This window comes from Rissa tridactyla, chromosome 1 (genome assembly GCF_028500815.1).
Source record: "Rissa tridactyla isolate bRisTri1 chromosome 1, bRisTri1.patW.cur.20221130, whole genome shotgun sequence".
Lineage (NCBI taxonomy): Eukaryota > Metazoa > Chordata > Aves > Charadriiformes > Laridae > Rissa > Rissa tridactyla.
This window is the reverse complement of record NC_071466.1, coordinates 204,190,978-204,210,538: the sequence shown is the minus strand read 5'-3', so window position 1 is coordinate 204,210,538 and position 19,561 is coordinate 204,190,978. Positions and strand designations below refer to the sequence as shown.

Below are 19,561 nucleotides of genomic sequence, written 5' to 3'. Positions count from 1 at the left end.
AAAAAACAAGTAGGTCATGTAGGGAAAAGTAATATTTTTTTATTAAAGCGACAGTACTTGGAAAAACAGGCACGTTTTTCTGTATACAAGCCCCTGTTCAGGTCTGAAATAGATGCAGCAACATTCAAATTAAACACGAATTGAGAACAGTTAATCTGAGTTTATCTTGAATTTAATGCGAGGGGAGAGAGGAGACAGGCCCACAACAGTTATCCTTGCAGCCACCAGTCCCCCACAGGAGTACCCTAGAGTACAGTGTACTTCAACAAATGTAGCAACTAACCAAAAGAAACTACTTGTGTGAAATCAAAACAACTATGGGGCACCTGTATCTCACAACTCAATAATGAGAAAAGCCCAGTTATGGGTGGCAGGTGACTTTCACAGCACTGCCGCATGTCCTCTCGGCTCTGACCGGACACCTTTGGAAAGCGAGCAGGGAAGCTATAGCTTTGTCACCAGGACAGCAGGCAGCCAATCACAGGTTCAAACGAGACTGGTTTTACAGTCTGCCGCAATTTCCCGAGTGCCTTATTCTCACCCAGTTACTCACCCCGTGTTGAGTAAAGGAACCCTCTCCCTTCTCCTGAGAAACAACAATCTCCTCCCTTCTAACTCCCCTCTGCACCAGCAGGCGACCCCGATGGGCTGCCTGAGCAGGTAGCACAGCGGAGGCAGCCAGCCCAGAGTAACTGCTCTATACTCACAGGTACCTTGACAGCTGCACTTCAAACCGCGTTGCTGGAAGTCTGTTGTTCTGACTTGTATTTGTGAAAACTTGCCTGTTTTTTCCAACTATAAACCCTAGTGTATAGCAGAGATTGTCTCTGCCTACAGACCCTGCTTCACTTGGACTCTCTCATTATCATGGTTATAACACCACTAAGGTTAAAAACAAGAGAGCTCAGGTTCCCCCAGTAATACCTTTACTGACACAGCATATACTTGCAGATCCACTTATTGTTACCCAATTACTAACACCTTTATAAAGAAATATTATAGCACAGTTTAAGACTAAAATTTTCTTCAGAGACTACAGTTGCTAGATTGCAGAGGAAAACTGTCAACAAAGGAGCTCAGATTTATTTTGACAGTGACAAGCATTTCTTAGGTAGGTAATCATTATTCGTGGTTCCAAATACTAAAATCCTGTGGTATGAGTTTAAAAAAAAAAAAGTTTAATAAAACTTAATACATCTTGATTTTCTTTTGTATTTGTATTCTGAGCTCCATAGTCAACTGACAGAAACTTACCAAACTGACAGAAACATATTTTTAACTATAAAGGGCTTGTGGGGCTTAAAACAAGCAAACACTTCTATTTTTTATAAAGTTATGGAAACAGGCAGCTGAAAAGATCAGCAATAGCCTCTGTTTACATAAGGCTGCCACAAAATTAATGTTTTGTTCTGGTAGGTTTTCCCCATGGGATCTAGGCAACAGATCCCAACAAGCTCTGCTCCTCGGGTAGTGTGTATTTTATACTAACGCAGGAGCAGGAGGTTAAAGCAAAAACAGTTTGCACTTCAGAACAGCTTTATCCCATGTTTGTTACTGGCAGTTGGATGACAGCGTCTCAACACAGGAAAACACCACTCCCTGGAAGTATAAAGGAACTTTCCACTTTTTTCCCTTCAGAGTAGCTCTTCCATACATAAGACTGCTTAGCAGTCAGCACCAAGAGAAAGAAAAATAAGTTACCGTTTGGCAGTGCATCTCAAGATGATCAAAATGATTCGGAACATTTTTAATGAGGATACAGTTATGGGTCATCATTACTACAATCATTACTATTCTTTTGCTGTGTCTACACAGCAGAGACTAAGCAGCACAGCCATTTGGAATAACTACTCCTGTATAATTTAGCCAGAATATGTAACAGAATTCTAAAATACTGACTGGTTGTACAGAGAAATCCCCTGGAATTTTTGTTCACTTGTGACTACACCGTGCTGAGGTGGGAAACCTTTTCATGCCAAGGATCTCGATGATGGATTCTTGATGGACTACTCAACTTGGAGAGTCAAACAGTAGGGGCCGTATTAAAAAAAATAAACGAGTCTATCAGCCTGGCAGACAGATGAGGGGTGGATCACAGGTCAAGCACCCGTTCTCACAGAAAAGCTGAATTACAGAAATTATAATTGCCTGACTAGCAGTCTGTATGATAAACAGGTATGACGGGAACGCTAAGGATTTCTCACAGTCTACGAAGAACTCAGATTATGCTTAGTTTAGTTATGCTTTCAGATTAGTTTCTCTGAATAGTCAAGTGCCCTGTCTTCTCTGTGCTGTTTCTGTCCTCCCTTTGCTGCTTTCACTTCTGGCCTATTTTTAAACGCTGTCCCTTCTATGCCAGTTTGGGGACTCTGTTGTGTCATCTCGCGCTCAGCAGAGGAAACTGGACAGAAAAACCAGATCAGCACAGCTGGATCCTGCGCAGACAGTTTCTGCTGCTGCTGCTGAGTTTGCATCACCAAAGCAACAACCAGTGAGCAGCGTAGAAGCCTAACTGAGGCCTATTACAGGTGGTGAAAAATGGTGAAAAACAAGCACGAAAATTGTTATTCATAAATCTCGGAGGGGAAAATAGCTGGGGAAAAAAAAATTAAGTGAGAGGAGAAATGTAATATTAGTTTACCAAAAGACAGCTTCTATAAAGAATTGTATTCATAAAGAAATAGTATTTTAAGGTTTTACAGTATAAAATATTTCAAAACCACTTACAGACTACTTAAATACACTTTTTTTAAAAGCAACTTACTTGTCTGTTGTGTACTGGGTTTGATGTACTCGAAGGACTGGACTGTGACAAAGCTACACTGCTATTTTTTCCAATCTGAAAGACATTAATTGAGCAGTATTGAGAGGCGTATTTGTCAGTTGAATGCAGATGCTGGTAATGGCCTTCCCTTTCCTGTGTAAAGTGGCACTAATTGCTTTGCATTTGGAACACAGGTATTTTGCTATTGCAAAAGATACACTTCAGATAGAATCATAATTATCTCTCAGAGCCTGTATACTTCAAATAAACTCTTAAAAGGCACATAAATACTATTACAGGTCAGAAAAAAACCATAAGAAACAGTTACCGAGGGAATATATACTGTAAACCCCTACGTCTCTAGACCGAAACACGAGTTTCTTTAGTTACTGGAGACACTTAGAGCAGCTGGTCAGCAACTGAGAGAGCACGGAGGGCTCAGGGTCACAGACTCCCCCCCAGGGGACCCTCCCCACTCCTGGGGAGTTTAAAGCAAGTGGCCAAGCACCACAGCATGCCCTACGTTATTCCATTTTCTTCCATATAGAGTCTTCATTTATTGTTGCTCAATAAAGCAAATATTAACTAGAAGAATCAAACTCCAGAGGTTTAAATTTGCCATTATATCAGTTTACTGCATCAGAGAATTTCTTTGGGAATAAGCGCAAATCAATAGCACACATACATACATTTTAAAAGTACTTCGTTAAAATATTACAATATTCAGTCTGCATATTTCAGTGCTTGAGAGATTACAGCACTCTGCACGAGCCGTCTGTCTTAGGTTTTTCTACAATGACCCATAAACATAGCGTAGATGTTTATGTTGTGATACAAAAGGGGAGACAGTTGCTGAGCAAGAGGAGTAGTTCCTCCAGGGTTACAAGGCTGATAAAAATTAACCACAGACACCTGCCGACAAATGGCAGATGACTGGAGTCTGAATAGTCATTCACAAGGTCAACGGACATCAAGTAACATCAGCTTTAATCATTTGATGGAGAGGTAGCAAGGACCTGTCTTCTAAACAGTGAGAAACGCAGTTGCAAGTTTCTTACTGAATAGATGGGACCGTGGCATTGGCCGGCAGGGTTTGCACCAGCATCACTTCTCTCCTTCCCTTCTGCAACATCACTCCTTTATTTTGCAATTTCACATACATAGTGAAAAATAGCCTTTGTCTCCCTCTCCACATCTGCCCTCTCTCATAAAGTGATTGTTTAAAACATTGTTCTCTGTTCACATTCTGTCCAGAAGAAATGTTTCAGGTTTTTATTTACAGCTAATTCTGAAGGCAGCTCCTGTGGTGCACAAAGATTAAAAGGGCAGGCCTCTGTCTTATTCTGTTCCCTTCAGCTTGTTGTTTTGCGTGCCACAGCTGTTCTCTAGTAACGTGCTTTTCTTCAATACACAAATCCTGACCAAAAATACACAACCTTGTAAAATCTTTCCTAACCATTTAGAACATCGGGACACACCTGCAAACCTTTCTTCTCCATTCATAAAAGCCTTCCACAATAAAATACATGTCCATCTTTTAAATGGAAAAATAGCCACTAGGAAATGGACTTGCTGAGATCCTAGAATCCATGACAGGGAGTACAATACTTCTTCAGGCTTTCATTCATTCAGTGCTCCTACGACTGAGATGACTCTCTGGATAAGACAAAGCAAGGAGCAGCGCAGCTGGCAGCACTGCCGAGCTTCGGGCTGCTTTCCCATCCTGTCCTCCTTCAGAGCAGGAAGGGCAGCGCTCCAGGACGGACAGGGAATTCAGACAGACTGAAAAGTTACAGCACTCAGCGAAAATAAGAAATAAATATTCCCAGTTGTGTTGGGTATTTAATGATGGAAACACTGTTTCAAAAGGATTAGGGTGAGGCCAAGACTCAAATCCCTTTTCCCCCCCCACTTTTAAAATGAAGTATACTGCAAAACCCAATGCTTAACACCTTCGGTTACTATCTATCCAGGCCAGACTTGAATTAAATTAGAAAAAAAAAAAAATACCTGAGCCTGTCACAAGTCACTTGATCTTTTTTCTGTGCTGTCAGTCTCTTAATTTAATTTACCCTGTGACATCAGGAAACAGGAGCAAGATTTTAAGTAATACTGGTTTTGGTTTTTTTTTTGGTGGAATTTTTACTGTGATCGCTTTCCTAGAACTCAGCAAGTGAAAACAGCACAGCTTAAAAGTGATTTTGAGTATTGTATTCACCAGAGCTTTAATATTCACATGTATAGTACATAATATTATTTGACCCATATGCCTAAGTGGGTACAAATTTCATTTATTTATAGCACAAAAAACCAATAGGAAATGTCTATTTTGTGTTGCATATAATTCAGTATCCTTGTCACAAAGACGATTAGCTGCCAGCCAGACATCTGAAACACACTCAACTCCGCTCTACCTCCTATTTTTGATTACTAGTGTAGCTCCAAAGACCAGCAGTGTAAGAGGAACATGTGACCAATTTTTAAACATATACACACACACATATCTGCATGGAGAGGTATATACATGTATGCACCTGTACATGTATAAAAAACCATTATGTTTAAAAATTCTGTATACCATTACACTCATTACAGATATTTAACCTTTTACTTAAGGAAAAAATATTAGCATGAATTACGTATTTACAAATATTCAGAAAAGACTTCTGATTGATTCTTCGTAGTTTATTTACTTCCATTACTATGCAACACGCTGAAACACATCACGAACTGGAGCAGGAATGGCCCACAGGAACAGATTTAATCACTAGGGGAGTCAGAGTTTGAACTCGGAACCTCCTGCGTGTATCTATGTGACTTCCTCAGACTGCACTAGCTACAGATACAGCCTACCTACTGTGAAAAGACAATACAATCCATTTCCTACTACCCATGTTTGTACCCAAGTAACAATTTGTACTTACTTTGCTCCCATTTGAGATCGTATATCTTGGGGCAATTTAAACATTTTAGGCACACACATATTTAAAAAATCAGATGTGTGACAAAATGAAGAGTCTACAGCATTCTCCACTGACTTCAGTGACTTAAAAGATTAGTTGTGATTGCAGGACACATTTAAAAGGCTTAACTAGAAAGACAATGCCACTACCTATTTTTAAAAGCCAAACAAGTCATCTCAGTTGCACCTCTGCTGGAAGCAGGAAAGAGAAAATATACCTGCTAAGCCATTCTTCGAGACCGTCATTCTGCCAGCTATACCAGTTTTACAATTCATTTATTCCTTTCTTCCACTCCCATTTCTGTCTGCTATTACCTACGGATTTCCTTGCCCAAGATCCTACCCTCTTCATTTCCAGACTCCATTTTATGTGCAATATCCTCAGGAAATGGAAGTTTCACAAATGAAAAAAATTTTCCTAAGATACCTTCTCTGGATTTTCTGAGGTATTCTAATTTCTATGCTTTTGTCTTCCAGATGCCAGGGCCAAGCTTTGTTTTCCGTGCACTGCACAGCACTGGACATGGTATCAGAATGACACAGTAGATCATTATAAAGATCGTATTGGCAGTTTTTCCACCAAATTTTAATTCACATATACTTTTACCTTATATAGCATCACTGAAAGAGAAGTCAAAGCTCTATTGCCAGTGACAATGCAGTAAGAGTGTGTAACTGTATCTGTTGCACTGACCTCAACATTCTGAACACACGCACGCTGAAAAAGATAACCAAATGTCCACTGAAGGTCATCTGGTCAAGATTTTAATTTCTTAATTTTTTCAGTTTCAAACAGGAAACAGCATCTGAGGTCAGGCATCTCAGACTCTCCCCAGGGCAAAGGCAGATGTAAGCGTTTTACATAAGAGAAATTAGGAGACTTGCGTAACATTAAGAAATGAATCAGCAACAAGTTTGGGAAAAGAAACAAACAGAAATGCTGACTCTTATCTTCCTGTTTTAATAACACAATTTATTTAAGAGAGATGAGAATTAAGATAAAAAATTAATTTCTAAAAATTATTTATCCATTGTGGACATTCAGTTTTACTTTCAGAGATACAAATGCCTATTTTATTAATTGAATAAAAAAATTCATAAAAATATTTTAAGAAAGTAGATATATATATATATTTTAAAAACTCTCAAAACATCTTTCTATGATTGGTACAAAACAAATACAAATATGTTTCTGTATTAACCTGGAAAGTAAGTTGTATGATGAAAAACAAGCTGAGGCAAACGTACTATTTTCAGAATGCATGAAATATTTCAAGTCAGTCAGACATGACCTGCAAAAAAATAACTGGAAGAGTCCCTTACCTGCCGAGAGATGGAGCTGCTTGTAGGATCTGGCACCGCAGAAATAAGGTTGGCAGTGCTCTTTCTATGAACACTATTCATACCAGGCATTTTAGTGATTTTACAGGCTTTGCTACTAGAACTAGAGTTTTTACGTTTTTTTCCTTCTGATTTGTCAAAAGAAAGGGGTAGAGAAGACACTGCATTATGTGCTCCCAGGGAGTGGTCCCCTGAGTGGTGCACAAGAGAAGATACAGACAGATTAGAAGAGTCAATACTGCTTACTACCATGCTCATGTGTTTCACTGAGTCTGTTGAACTACTTGACAATGAAGTCCGTCCTGAGGGCTCCGATTTGGCACTGAGTGGGCTTGTTCCGTTATTTGTATTGTGCACAGACATACTGTTATAGGAAGATGTAGCCTGATAGGAGTTCAACGTTGAACTGGGGTTCAGGACACAGTTCTTTTTGTGGGACCCTGAAAATGAAGACGAGGAAGATGTCTGCAAAGATAATGAGGATGATGACGATGACGACGACTGCGGCTTTTTCTTTTTATTACTTGAAGACTCATCACTCCGAGATGACAGGTCTTTCACTTTTGAGGATTTGCTGGTTTTTGTTTTGGATGGCTTGTGGGATGGGGAAGGGATGACTGCTGGCACTGGTGACACAGCTGATGGCGCCTTAAAAGTTGAGTCCATGATACTTAAGCTTGCAGCCACGTGAGGAAAAGCTGTAGTGTGTGACATAATGGAATTCGTATCTGACGTTGTCACAAAGGCTGCATTTGATAACATGGCTGATGTCATTATGTAAGAAGAAGAAGTGATTCTTGAACTGATAGGTGTTGAAGGAATATACACCGCACTGGGGTTGCTGAAAGGCTGTAAGACCGCCGATGCTGGAAAAGGAGTGGAGACATGTGCTGCTGGAGAAGGCATGGGACTATCTGCCGCAGGAGGAATTTTCCTAAATAGAGACAGGGAAAAAAAAAAAAAAAAAAAGAACCTTTCAAATACCGAAAAAACTCCATCCAAACAATGCAGATAGGAAATGATTTCTTGGAAGGACAAACTTATTAAAAAAGGCAAACCTAGTTCATTCTAATTTTGATTCCTATTCTACAAATCACATATATTTTCATATTCACAGTTCAAAATCAGCTCTGCATTCAACAAAAATCTTAAAAATGCTTTTACTTCTGATTTTTTTTTCTTCTTTTTTAAACTTGCAATTCCATTTTGAGATTCTTTGGGACTTTACACAAACAACAAAACCCAAACCACATGTGTTTTAATATTGTAGAGATTTGGGAAAGCTGGATGATGAAGTATATTTTCCTAAAAATTAATTTTGAAATGAGGCACATTAAATCTGTGAAGGCAGTGGAGACCTAACAGAAGATGATTAGGTAAAGAACTACGCAGCGTAATTTTCCCTATAAAATTCTGTGATGGCACCTGAGCCCTGAACTGTGTAACTCAGTTAAACCAGAACTGAGCTCCACTTCAGCACAAGTGCCCCATGTACAATTCAATCACTTTATTACAAATTTAATTTCCTTTTTTCCTCTCCTATTTTACCAAACAATTAAAAAATGCAAATAAAACGCCCAAAGGCGGGATCTATAAACATTCTAGTCGGCGTGTTCCATTCATTGCACGTGTTTTGGTTGAAAGTTCAAGTTGTGGAACAGTTTCAGTATCAGCCTAAAGTCACAGGTTACATTTGATGAGGGTGGTGAAGGACCCAGTCTGGGGGGTTGTGAAGCACTTAATCACCGAGCTTAAAGAGGAAAGGAGGAATGCTCATCCCTTTCCCAATGTAGTGCTATTCCCAGAAACTCATCTGAGAGCTGGTTAGACAGGATTAACTAGCTAAGTTATTGATTAATTTCACTGATGTTGAAAAATTGTCAAAATATTAAACAATGCTTGATAAGCTTTATAACTATTTGAATACTATTCTGATAATAAAATTTAATAATATTACCTGTGAAATTAGTAGAATGAATTCAAATTCCTTTCTATTCAGTCACCATCTTCTATTATTTTATCTTGTCCAGTGCTAACAAAGAACCAGACTTCTATAACGTCTCTTGGAAAATTATCATGTGAGATTTTCTCATTATTTAGACTAAAATTTAATTCACAGTTTAATCCTATTTCTCTTTGTTAAGAACCTGTATATCACCATAACTCTGCCCTTGTTATCCTCACTACTGACACCTTTTCAGTTTTTAAAGGCTTACTCTTGCCCTCAAAGAAGTATGATAAAAGAGCAGCACTGGGTGTGCTGTTTTATCATAAATCAAATCCTAATTACAAGTGTTCTCTCCTGGTATTCTTCCTATGGAGACTGTCAGCCAGAACGCCATTTATGGCACAATTACGTAAGGGATTACATACAGTCCATGCTGCCAGAAACGAGGAAGTCCTACCCCCTGTGACTTGCTTCGTGAACAAAGCTGCTTATCAGATCCATTCTTCAGTTTACTTTTAAAGAAGGGCCAATAATTCTTACCCACCTTTGTAAAGTACTTTAAGTAGGGATAAAAGGTGCTTTGTAAATGTTATTAAATGTTATTATCGTTCTCAAATTACGGCCTTGCATCCCTGTACCTTTAGCCACAGCTACAGAGCTGCGTTAGCACCAGTTACGCATCGCCCTGCTTGGGGAAGGCAGGAAAAGATCAGCCCAGAGGAGGGTTGAGGACAATAGAAGAATACAACAGGGGTTAAGCACTGTGAGCTTCCTGTGTTATACAGAAAAGAAAGTCTGGGTGGAATTCATTAAAACATTAGAGATTACATAAACAGCTAGAATTTGGGAAAACATTTACAATTGGATTTAGTGGGAGCAGGATGAGGCCTGTTTATTTCTTGTATCGTATAACTACTATAGAGGTTATTTTTGGTTTTTCGTGATAATAGTGGCACTAGCGACACATTTTCACAGATGCCCAAGTGTCTTTTCTCCTGACAAACAAAGCCAATAGATAAAAAGTCTTAACCTTCGTATTTAAAGAAACCAAATTAGTTTTATTTGTGGAAGGAGACAGACAGTACTTAACAGCCAAATTTACAAAGTAGAAGAGAGGAACCTTTTGGAGACCAAGCGTGATCTGTCTCTGAACCGGCCCTTTTACGGCAAACCCAACCATTTCCAAACTATGTCTCCCAGCACAGTAGCACTGTTATCATCAAGTTACCGGGTTAGTCAGACAAGCCAAGCTTTAGTGTTTCAAAAATAGATTTAAATAAAAATCAAACCTTGTTTATCTAATGGCTGGTATCCAATGAATATAACACAGTCCTGATAATAAACAGTGACACGAAACACTGCACTTTAGTGTCATTACATTGGAAGAAAAACGCATGTTCTGTAGCAGAATACCCCCAAAAAAATCAACCCTATCTGCATACGATATGAGCTTTTCAAGTATTTATTCTTTTCAAAAGAATTAGCATCTCTCTTAGAAGTGCAGTCTATGTTAATGTATCTGACTAGCCAAAGTCTATAGTGCTTGTAACTTGTGTGTGTGATATAGAGGTGCTTCAATAACAAGTAATAATCATAATTTTAAGACCCCAAAGCCAGTCAGGGCACTGTGGACTAAAAGACTATCATATTCCATCTTACGCACAGACAAATGTATACTGAGCTCCTTATCTTACAACACGAGTCTTACAGAACAAAGTCTGAATGGGTGATATGGGTGTGAAGAGGAAAAGTGTATGCGTATTACTGCTATGACTTAATACAGAGGTAATTTCACAAATCGTTCCCATGGAGTGTTTAATTTAGAAGTTTTACAGAATTAAAACTGTTTAACTACCCACCAAGTGTAAAAATCCCACTTACTTCCACATCTGTGAGTTCAAGTGTTTTTCTACCATGGAGTTTAGTGCGAATCGAAAATGGTCCCATCTTCTGTCAAAGACGTAGTACCCTCTTCCCATTAAGCGACTGCCATATGAACAGAACTGAAAGAAAAGATATTTCAATGTTGTTTATAAAAAAAATAAAAATTTCTACATTATAAAATAATTCTCATTTACGTATCAAGGAACACCTTTGTAATTTGTACCATGCATATAAAACACCCTTAAAAAGGTGTTTTTTACTGTGTGCAGCATAAATACTTTTTGCATGATATATGAAATATATGCATAATGTTTCAGCGTAGTGTAAAGTATATTTCATACTTCACTAACAAGTCAGTTTACTATCAGGTACCTATGTGTGACAGGAAAAGCATATAAATGCTGTGGTACTGCTCAGGAAGCAATTCTGGCTAATAATGCTCTTACTGCCTCAGAATGACAGTCACACCCTTCCGTGTGCATTAAATCTTGTAATTGTGTAACAGGAATAAATATATAACTGAAGAGGAAAAAGGTGCAATGGGAGCATCTTTAGTATCTATTTAAAAAACCAAACAAATCAGTGACATTTCAGTAAAAAAATAAATTATCATCCATGGCACCTGCGCCACAACAGAACACCGGACACACTCTTCACAGTGTATGAAAATCATCTAGAGGAGTAGTAAATATTTTGAGAATTCGGCAGAGTTCAGGAGTATTTGCACCGCTTCCTCTGGAGAACTTCCTGCAAAGTCCTACTACACTGAAATGGCATGATCAGGAATCTACCCTTTCTTCAGTTCAGTCTTACTGATCTCAAATTACGTAGAGAACTGCCGCAACACCTATTTGTGGGAGAGAAACCCATTGTAAATCATCTTCAGAAAACAAGACAACTCTCCATCATGCAGGGACTAAGTCACACAAATTCTGGCTGAGCGCAGAAGCTACTGACGCAGTAGAAAAGCATCAGTTTAAAGTACTTTTCAGCTTAATGGCTAGTGAGTGGGGACTGTAACTGTTTATCTTAAGTCTGTTTCACAACAAGGTTAAACAGGTTAATTAAAACCACCACCTAAGTTGATCAACTAGCCTCACCTCCCAGTGATACAGATCAGTTACCACTAAGAGGTAGTTTAAGAAGCTACTGGCTCATTACCACCTGTTACCACCACCTAGCTGAGAGGAACTATGTACGGAAAACGATCCGCCTCAATATGAAATTTAGCAAGTTAGCATGAACTGTGCTGAAAGCGATTTACACCATCTTTTCTGACTTCACCTTGATATGCACTAAGAACACTTGCGCTGTCAGTAACTGCTTCAGTTGAGAGACGCCAAGATTCCAAAGAACAGATGAGTCAGTGGGATTTGCCTTGAAGCAGAACCAGGACCCTAAACCAAAATGGCTATTGACGGCCATGCCTCACTGATGATGCCCACACAAGAACTGGCTGCACTTAAATTATTTTTTAAATTGTGTGGACACACATGCAGTGAGCCTGTAATTTTTAATTCATAAAGAATCTGCCAGCAAAAATGAAGCAGAATAGTACCAAGGAAGCAGGAGGTTACTGCATATCGTAGTATTATACGGACTATAACGATTCTTACTGTCTGTGTAAGAACTAAATACAGAATTTCATCTGACAGTCATTTTATGCTCAGCTCATACTTTTTCCTGGTGTCTGACAGTAACAAGTTCTCCTTTGCTCTAGGGAATACAGACAATGCTACAGTTATCACAGTGTTCGTTTTATTCTGCATATCATATGGAAAACACTTAAGGGAAGCCGTCATTAATTTTATTCCTTGGCTCAATTTTGATGAGAACCAACTGCTTAGAAGTTCAAGAGTTCTCCCATTGCTTCTTGGTTTGTACAGTGTAAACAAATTCACACTGCAGAGATAACACCACAAGGCAGCTCTTAATACTTACAATGAAATTTCTCACAAACACGGGAGAAAGACAAAAACAGCTGCCAGAGAAGCACATACTTGAGCCACCACCAGAGCAGATGGGCTATGCCGTGCTCTAGACTTCCCATTTTCAGATGAAGGAAGGAATAGCTTCTAGGTCCACATACACTCACATAAATGATATTTAATCACTGCTTCACACCAGACCACAAAAATCAATGAAGCACTGTAATAGCCTTTGCTGCCGTATGATTTTCAGAACTATAACCAATTGCAAAGTACAGCTTCATAAAAACTGTGACAACAAAGAGATTATCTGTTCACATCACATTTAAAACCATGCAACTTTTCTCAGTTTAGCAGAATTACACGAGTTGTAGTCTACTGAGAGGAAAATCTAAAACTAGAACTTTTGATTTTATGCTGCTCATCCTGTCCTGCAACCTAGCAATGTTTGTCGCATGCACTGACCAGTCTTCTCCTCCTATCTTAACCGATCCATACCATTTTCTGTCAAGTGCATTTGTTGTCTTTAGAATATGGTTTTCAGAACATAAGGTCCCCATTCCTCACATTTTTACTAAATTACTTCTTTCTTCTCCCCTCTCCAATTACGTAAGAATAACGGCAAGGCATGCCAGAGACAGACACATACCCCAAGAGGTCTGGGATGGTGTCCAGAAAAATGACAGTCTAATTTCTCAGATTCTTCAGCTCCATCCGCTTCTCCTTCATCACTGGACAATCTGCTCGTTAAATCTCCTCCCATGGAAGGCAGTGGCAGTTCTGGTACATACCCACTGTGGTTTGAAGAACTGTTGCTGTTTATGCTATTTGCAGATGATGGTCTAGGAGGAGAATACACATTTAAATCATCAGTGTTCAAAGGCTCTGCAAACCCACCTGCAGGAGTCAAGCGCCAAAGTCAATTATACCAGAAATGATCACATAGTAAAAGATAGGACAGTAAAAGATAACAGAATACCTGACATTTGGTCTTGTCAGACATATATCACAGGTTCTTACCAAGTTAATGTTAGCAGAAGCACCTTTGTATTGCCTGAAATTTTAAATTTGCCACGAAGTTGAGTTTAAGATCTTGAAAGAGGCAAAGTATATTAAAAATGCAAAAAAAAAATCAGATGTGTAAAATCTTCTTATGTTGCACTATTACTCTGCTACTTGATTAAACCCAAGGGTCCAGTTATGAAATTTTATTTCATACCAAAATCCCACTGAAATTAGCGTACTAAATATCATGAGAGTGTTTAGCTGACATCTTCTACAGGTAGATTAGTGAGTGAAGTAACTGGGAGAACCTCTTACAGCATTGTAGGTTTTCTTTACCTTTGCTAAAAATCCAGTAAAACAAAGCGGGAATGCCTTTGCACCACAGGGCGCGGTGGTGCCTTGCCTTTCAAAAGTAGCTTGGAAACAAATCAGGTTAAAAGTGGGGGTGGAAAAGGATTCTCAATTACAGTCTGTACAACCAAGTATGTACGTGGACCTCTCTGGTTGGAGCAGCCATCCACACTGAGCAAATTCTGAAGAAGATCTTCAAACTCATGAATTTCTGCTGTCAGGACACAGTAGTCACTGAGACTGTGGACAGGTGCCCTCTTCTGAACTGAACGGGGATTGCTCAACAAAGCCCATCAGCTAGAAATACCTGCTGCAGCTGCTGTTGCAAGGCGTGGATTGTGCGAGTGCTCCTCAGCCTTCAGGAAAAGTCGGGCAGGTCAAGCCGAGTCACCGTCAGTGACGCCAGCAAGCTTTGCCCCAGCGGAGCAGGGAGCACCCCCATAACCCCTTCCAGCAGCAGAGCTGCAGGCTCGCTGGCTCCCCGCCGAGAGGTAGCAAGGCTTTGCTCTGGCACGGCTGCTTGCAAAAACAGAACGGAGGACAGAACAGAGGTACTGCAGCAGGAACACGAGTGTAGATTGTAAAAACACAACGTACGACTGCTAAAATCCTCCTCCTCATGTACCACTACCTTTGCAATTTCTTCAGCTGACTCTCACTGAATAGCATTCCCGTTTTGTTTCTTTGACTGTGACAGCCACTAAAACCAATGTCTGCCTGTCCCTCTGCGCTACTCTCTATGTAAGGACTCTGTAAGGTCACTCCTTTTACAAGGATTATGCGGACTTCTCACCACTCTATGTATTTACGGGTTTTCTTTTATTGTCCTTTCACTCAAACCCTGTAAGACCCACCTCCGCCACTGTATGAATAAAATTTCATTACGGCTTGATGAACACACCGAAAACATAGGAAATGGCTGTCTCTGTAAGACTTGAGATAGCAAATACAACAATCTCTTTGAAACAGGGACTATCTTAGCACAAAAGCCTAAATGGGCACTCAATCCTGACCAAGGCTTTTGCAAAGAAAAGAAATATGAAACAAAATGAATATGAACAAAACCAACTAGTTTAGCTCTACCTACTCCAGCCAAAACTAGTACCAAAATAACCCCCCAGCCAATGACACAAAATACAGGGGAATTTTACCAGAGGATAAGTAGAATTCAGTAGGTCCAACACATCACACTAGTTTTACTAAAGGGATGACTTTAGAAGTTTGCCTTGTCTGTCAGAAGACTGCTTTTGTCCTTAACAAGAAAAATCTTCAAAATGAGGAAAGACATGCTACGATAGTTTGAAATCAATTGTTTTAAGAACTAGCTACTTCCATTGCCATTTACACTAAATTACAGCTTTTTTTGCAAGACATTCCATTAATGTAATTTGTGAAGTTTTTGCAGAGAAAAATTGTACGCACGTGCTGAATTTCACCACCAGTACTTACCCTGATTCGTGTAAATAGACTTTTATTCACAGAAGTGTCAGAATGACTCAAATGTAAATGTTCCTAATTATTACCGACCATTTTAGCAAAAAACCACAGTTAGTCTGAGATTCCGATCAGAGGGTGGACACCACTCCTCACCCCATTCCCAATCAGATCACAGGCTACCATGGACAGATTTAGGCTAATATAAACGTGCTAAGAGAAACTCTTATCTTAATATGTTGTACAATGCAATACCCTAAAGAAACACCAAATGCTTATAAAATAAGCTGTGCGAAAGGCTACGACATTCCAGACTGGAGAATTGCTTACCTTGGAAGTACAGAATTTGGTGGTCTAGATTTTGCAGGAGATGTTACTTTAGATTCTTGCCCAGAGTTCACTGAGGATCCTGACAGAGAGTCTTGTGCTGGTGCGGGCTGGCTCTGATAGCTTTCCCTTGCAGATGGTGGATGCTCTTTGTCTTTTGCAACTTCTTTTTCCCTGGATCGAGCTTTGTGTTCAGCTAGAAGGATGTCAAACTGTTTTTTACGGCCTGGAACTGCTCGTCGATGATTAAGTGAATGAGTCTAAAAATAGGGTGGTTAAAAAGCATTTGTGTGTGCATGACATTGTTTATGAGTCCCCTATACTTCCGATACACCACAACTCTACAAGATAAAATCTACTTCAAACAACTTTAGCCACAGTTATGGAAATAAAGCTGTTATTCCGTATTATCTTTAATAATTTATGAAGTCATTCTTAAGAAATGCCAACATCAAGGCTAAAATTACTTTTTGCAACAATTTTCATATAATAGAGTCTATTGACTTACCTTTTCCAAGACAGAAAATATAATTCCAATAATTTTAAAATATTAAGAAGTAACATCATTGTAGCTCTTAACTTACAATGAAAAATTGATTTCATTGGATTGAAAAATGTGAATACATTTTAAACTGAATTTAAATGATCACCTCTACTGACAGGCAGCGCATACACATACAAATGTTCATTAAAAATCTCTTACATTGCTGCTACTTTTTGACATGAGACTTATTACTATCACAAGGTCAGCCTCCAAGTAATTTTTTATACCAAAATCATGTTAATTTTTTACTAAAAACTGACTATACTTCAGCATTGTTGCACACATGGACCAAAAAAGGAGCATTTAAAGTTAACGCCCGTGCTTCTACATGAAACATCAATGCTTTTTGCATAACAAAATGACAAAAAAAAAAAAAATCTTTTTAGAAATATCAGTGGAATAATGCAGATGCTCTGATTCAAAGAAACAGAATTACTCAAAAGAATTACCTGAAGACAGCGTCTGAATACCATACCCATTGTCTGTAAGACAGGAGCAGGTATGACCTCTCAAACTACTGTGGTAGGATTTAAACTATAACAAAGCATCTGATATTTTATCTTCTAAGAAAAATACCTTGCAGGTGAGCGATCTTGTGCAAGGTTTCTTTGTTTCAGGATCCAGTACTCCACAGTGTTTATTTGGGTCAAATTCTCTTTCTGTTTGATGGGGGGTGGGTAGAAAAAGGAGAAAAAAAAATAGATTATTACAGAAATTTTAACCAGAGTAGTGATAATTTTTGCCTGATAGAACTTAATTCAGCCAGGCTGAACCTTAACCACCCATCCCACCCCCAGCACCCTATAATACTGCCACGTGCAATTTTTTGTCCTTACACGTTTCAAACTATTTAGAGCAGGATTTCAGTCAGACTTTGTAGAAGCAAGTATGCTTGCAGGGCTGGGCTCAGCAGAGTGGCCCAAACACGGGACCAAGCCAAATACCCACAAGTTCCGTTCCCTCTCTAACACCGACTGCCTCCGGGGCCACGAAATACAGCACGTGCAAATCTGGCTTCGAGTTTGGCTAAGACACATACAGACTAAATACCACAAGTGCTTTCAACGACATTCCTTTGACATACTCAGAAACTCTGAAAAACCACCCAGGTGTCTCAAAAGTTAATGCAAGATTGCTAGTGGCATTTTAAAAACAAAATTTATCTAAATCTGTCCCCTAGGTCTGTGTGAAAGTGACATCTATGTTAGTTCTTATTCCCCTAAGTGAAGGGAGGCGTGGAGTTTAAAGTTTGCAGACATTGTGAAAAAAAGGCATTTACATGAGGTCTACTCAAGATTAATGTTAAAGGTGCATTAATATTTAATATGCTGTATTTGCATATTTCATTTTCATTAATATTTTAGTATTTATATACCACAGATAGCATCACCTCCTTTAGGTTATGTTAATATAATTTTAGGGTTTGCACTACAGAGCTGTGACAAAACTAAGGACATATACCTTTTAGTTTATGCTGCCAAAAAAATATTTACTATGATATTTATATACCTTTGACGTATGTTTTAATTGGCAGACTGGTTTGCTTTTGTTTGATAGTGGAATATAAACCATTTGCTAAAGCCTATTTTAACTATACAGTGGTGTTACATTCAGATATAATAAACATCCCATACTCAAATACAACATTTTATCTGAGGATCCAAAAATTCTTCATAAACAAACAAATCAGAGTTAAGATGAAGACAGCAATTCACAGCTATGTTACAATGTTGTGACAGCATCACAGCAAGCAGAACAGCTGGAAGAAGAAACATGAGACTAAGTAGCCTACATTACAGGACAATTATCGTCCAGATAGCGCAATTACTAGCAGTTTTATGTATTCTGCTATATGGACTTAAAAATGATAAAGCAAACATTAAATAAGTGGTTATGTTATTAACTTACGAGCAGAGACATCCCAAAAAGTGAGCTTGGAAAAAATAGTCAGAACTATTTTTTTGGGTGAAATCTACAAAGGGACTGAAATTTGCCACAAGTAGTTGTAGTTTCTGTGGCCTTCACAGCACAACAGAAAAGTATCTGTGTATGACCATTATAAACATTTTTTTCTAGTTAATAGATGAAAATGCATGCTCATGTGCTAAAGGATTTGATCACTCCTGTTTTTTGAGTGTATGACGTTCCCATCACGGTTTCCCGAATCCCTCATCTAAAACCCTTTAACACAAATTAAAAAAAAAATAAAAAAAAAAATCAAACTAAATAGACTATATGGACTTATAAATATGCCTTCAAATAAAAAAATCCCTAGGGTAATCATAAGGCTGTGGAATGAGTTCTGAAAGTCACCAGGTGAGGACTGTTTTGGATCAACAGGGAAACCTACTTCAAAAAAAATGCAAAGTGCTCCCTTTGGGAGCATCCAGACTGCAACTTGTCAGTAACGGTGTCCCAACCAAGACGTGGGGACTTGCAGGACTGATTACAGCAAAGCCAGTTTTTAGGAAACCACACAGAGGTAAAATCAACGTAGTGAATTAATAGTCGGAAAGAGTGGACCTGCTCCACCGTCTATCAAGCAACACAATAACATGATTTCCCTGAGAAACAGAAAATACCAAACAACCAGGGAAGCACTTCTCCTGTGGCTGTTCCAGAGCAGTCACGAGCATCTAATTGCCCGCTACAGACGTGCGTGGTTTGGGCAACACATTAAATGAAGATTATCACCTTCTTATTAGTAATGAAATGCAGCTTCTGACCGCCTCTGTATCAGGAACCGTGTAGCCTGAGAAGCCCTAGACTGCAGTGCACAGGCACAGCTTGGGAAGGCTGTTTCTCCAGAACGGACTCCACGTTTGGTGGACAGAGTAAAGGGTGTTCATTATAACCTCACTGAAAGAAGAGGAAGGGTCAAAACTGAACTCTCTCAAACTCCTGTTTGCAACACAACAGATAGACTTGGTTTGAATTGGGCATCTGCATTCTTTAGCTTCACCCCAAAGAGAATCGCAACTAAGGAAGACTTAGAAAAAAAAGTATGTTTTTTTGCAGTTTGCTACTAGGGAACACTGATCCACTTATGCTGGGCAGCTACACACTCTTTTGT

The 19,561-nt window shown here is 39.0% G+C and overlaps 1 protein-coding gene across 8 annotated transcripts in view; it reads right to left on the bottom strand.

Moving 5' to 3' along the window:
- The window catches only part of ATXN7L1 (ataxin 7 like 1), a 118,527-nt gene that overhangs the window by 3,325 nt on the left and 95,641 nt on the right, over positions 1-19,561 (bottom strand). For all 8 annotated transcript variants that reach the window (XM_054217013.1, XM_054216921.1, XM_054217533.1 and 5 more), the window contains 6 exons: positions 17,065-17,147; positions 15,948-16,204; positions 13,477-13,669; positions 10,897-11,018; positions 7,050-8,001; positions 2,765-2,839 (listed from right to left, as the gene is read on the bottom strand). In XM_054217013.1, the coding sequence (XP_054072988.1) occupies positions 2,765-2,839; positions 7,050-8,001; positions 10,897-11,018; positions 13,477-13,669; positions 15,948-16,204; positions 17,065-17,147 (1,682 nt within the window). The remainder of the gene's footprint in view (positions 1-2,764; positions 2,840-7,049; positions 8,002-10,896; positions 11,019-13,476; positions 13,670-15,947; positions 16,205-17,064; positions 17,148-19,561) is intronic.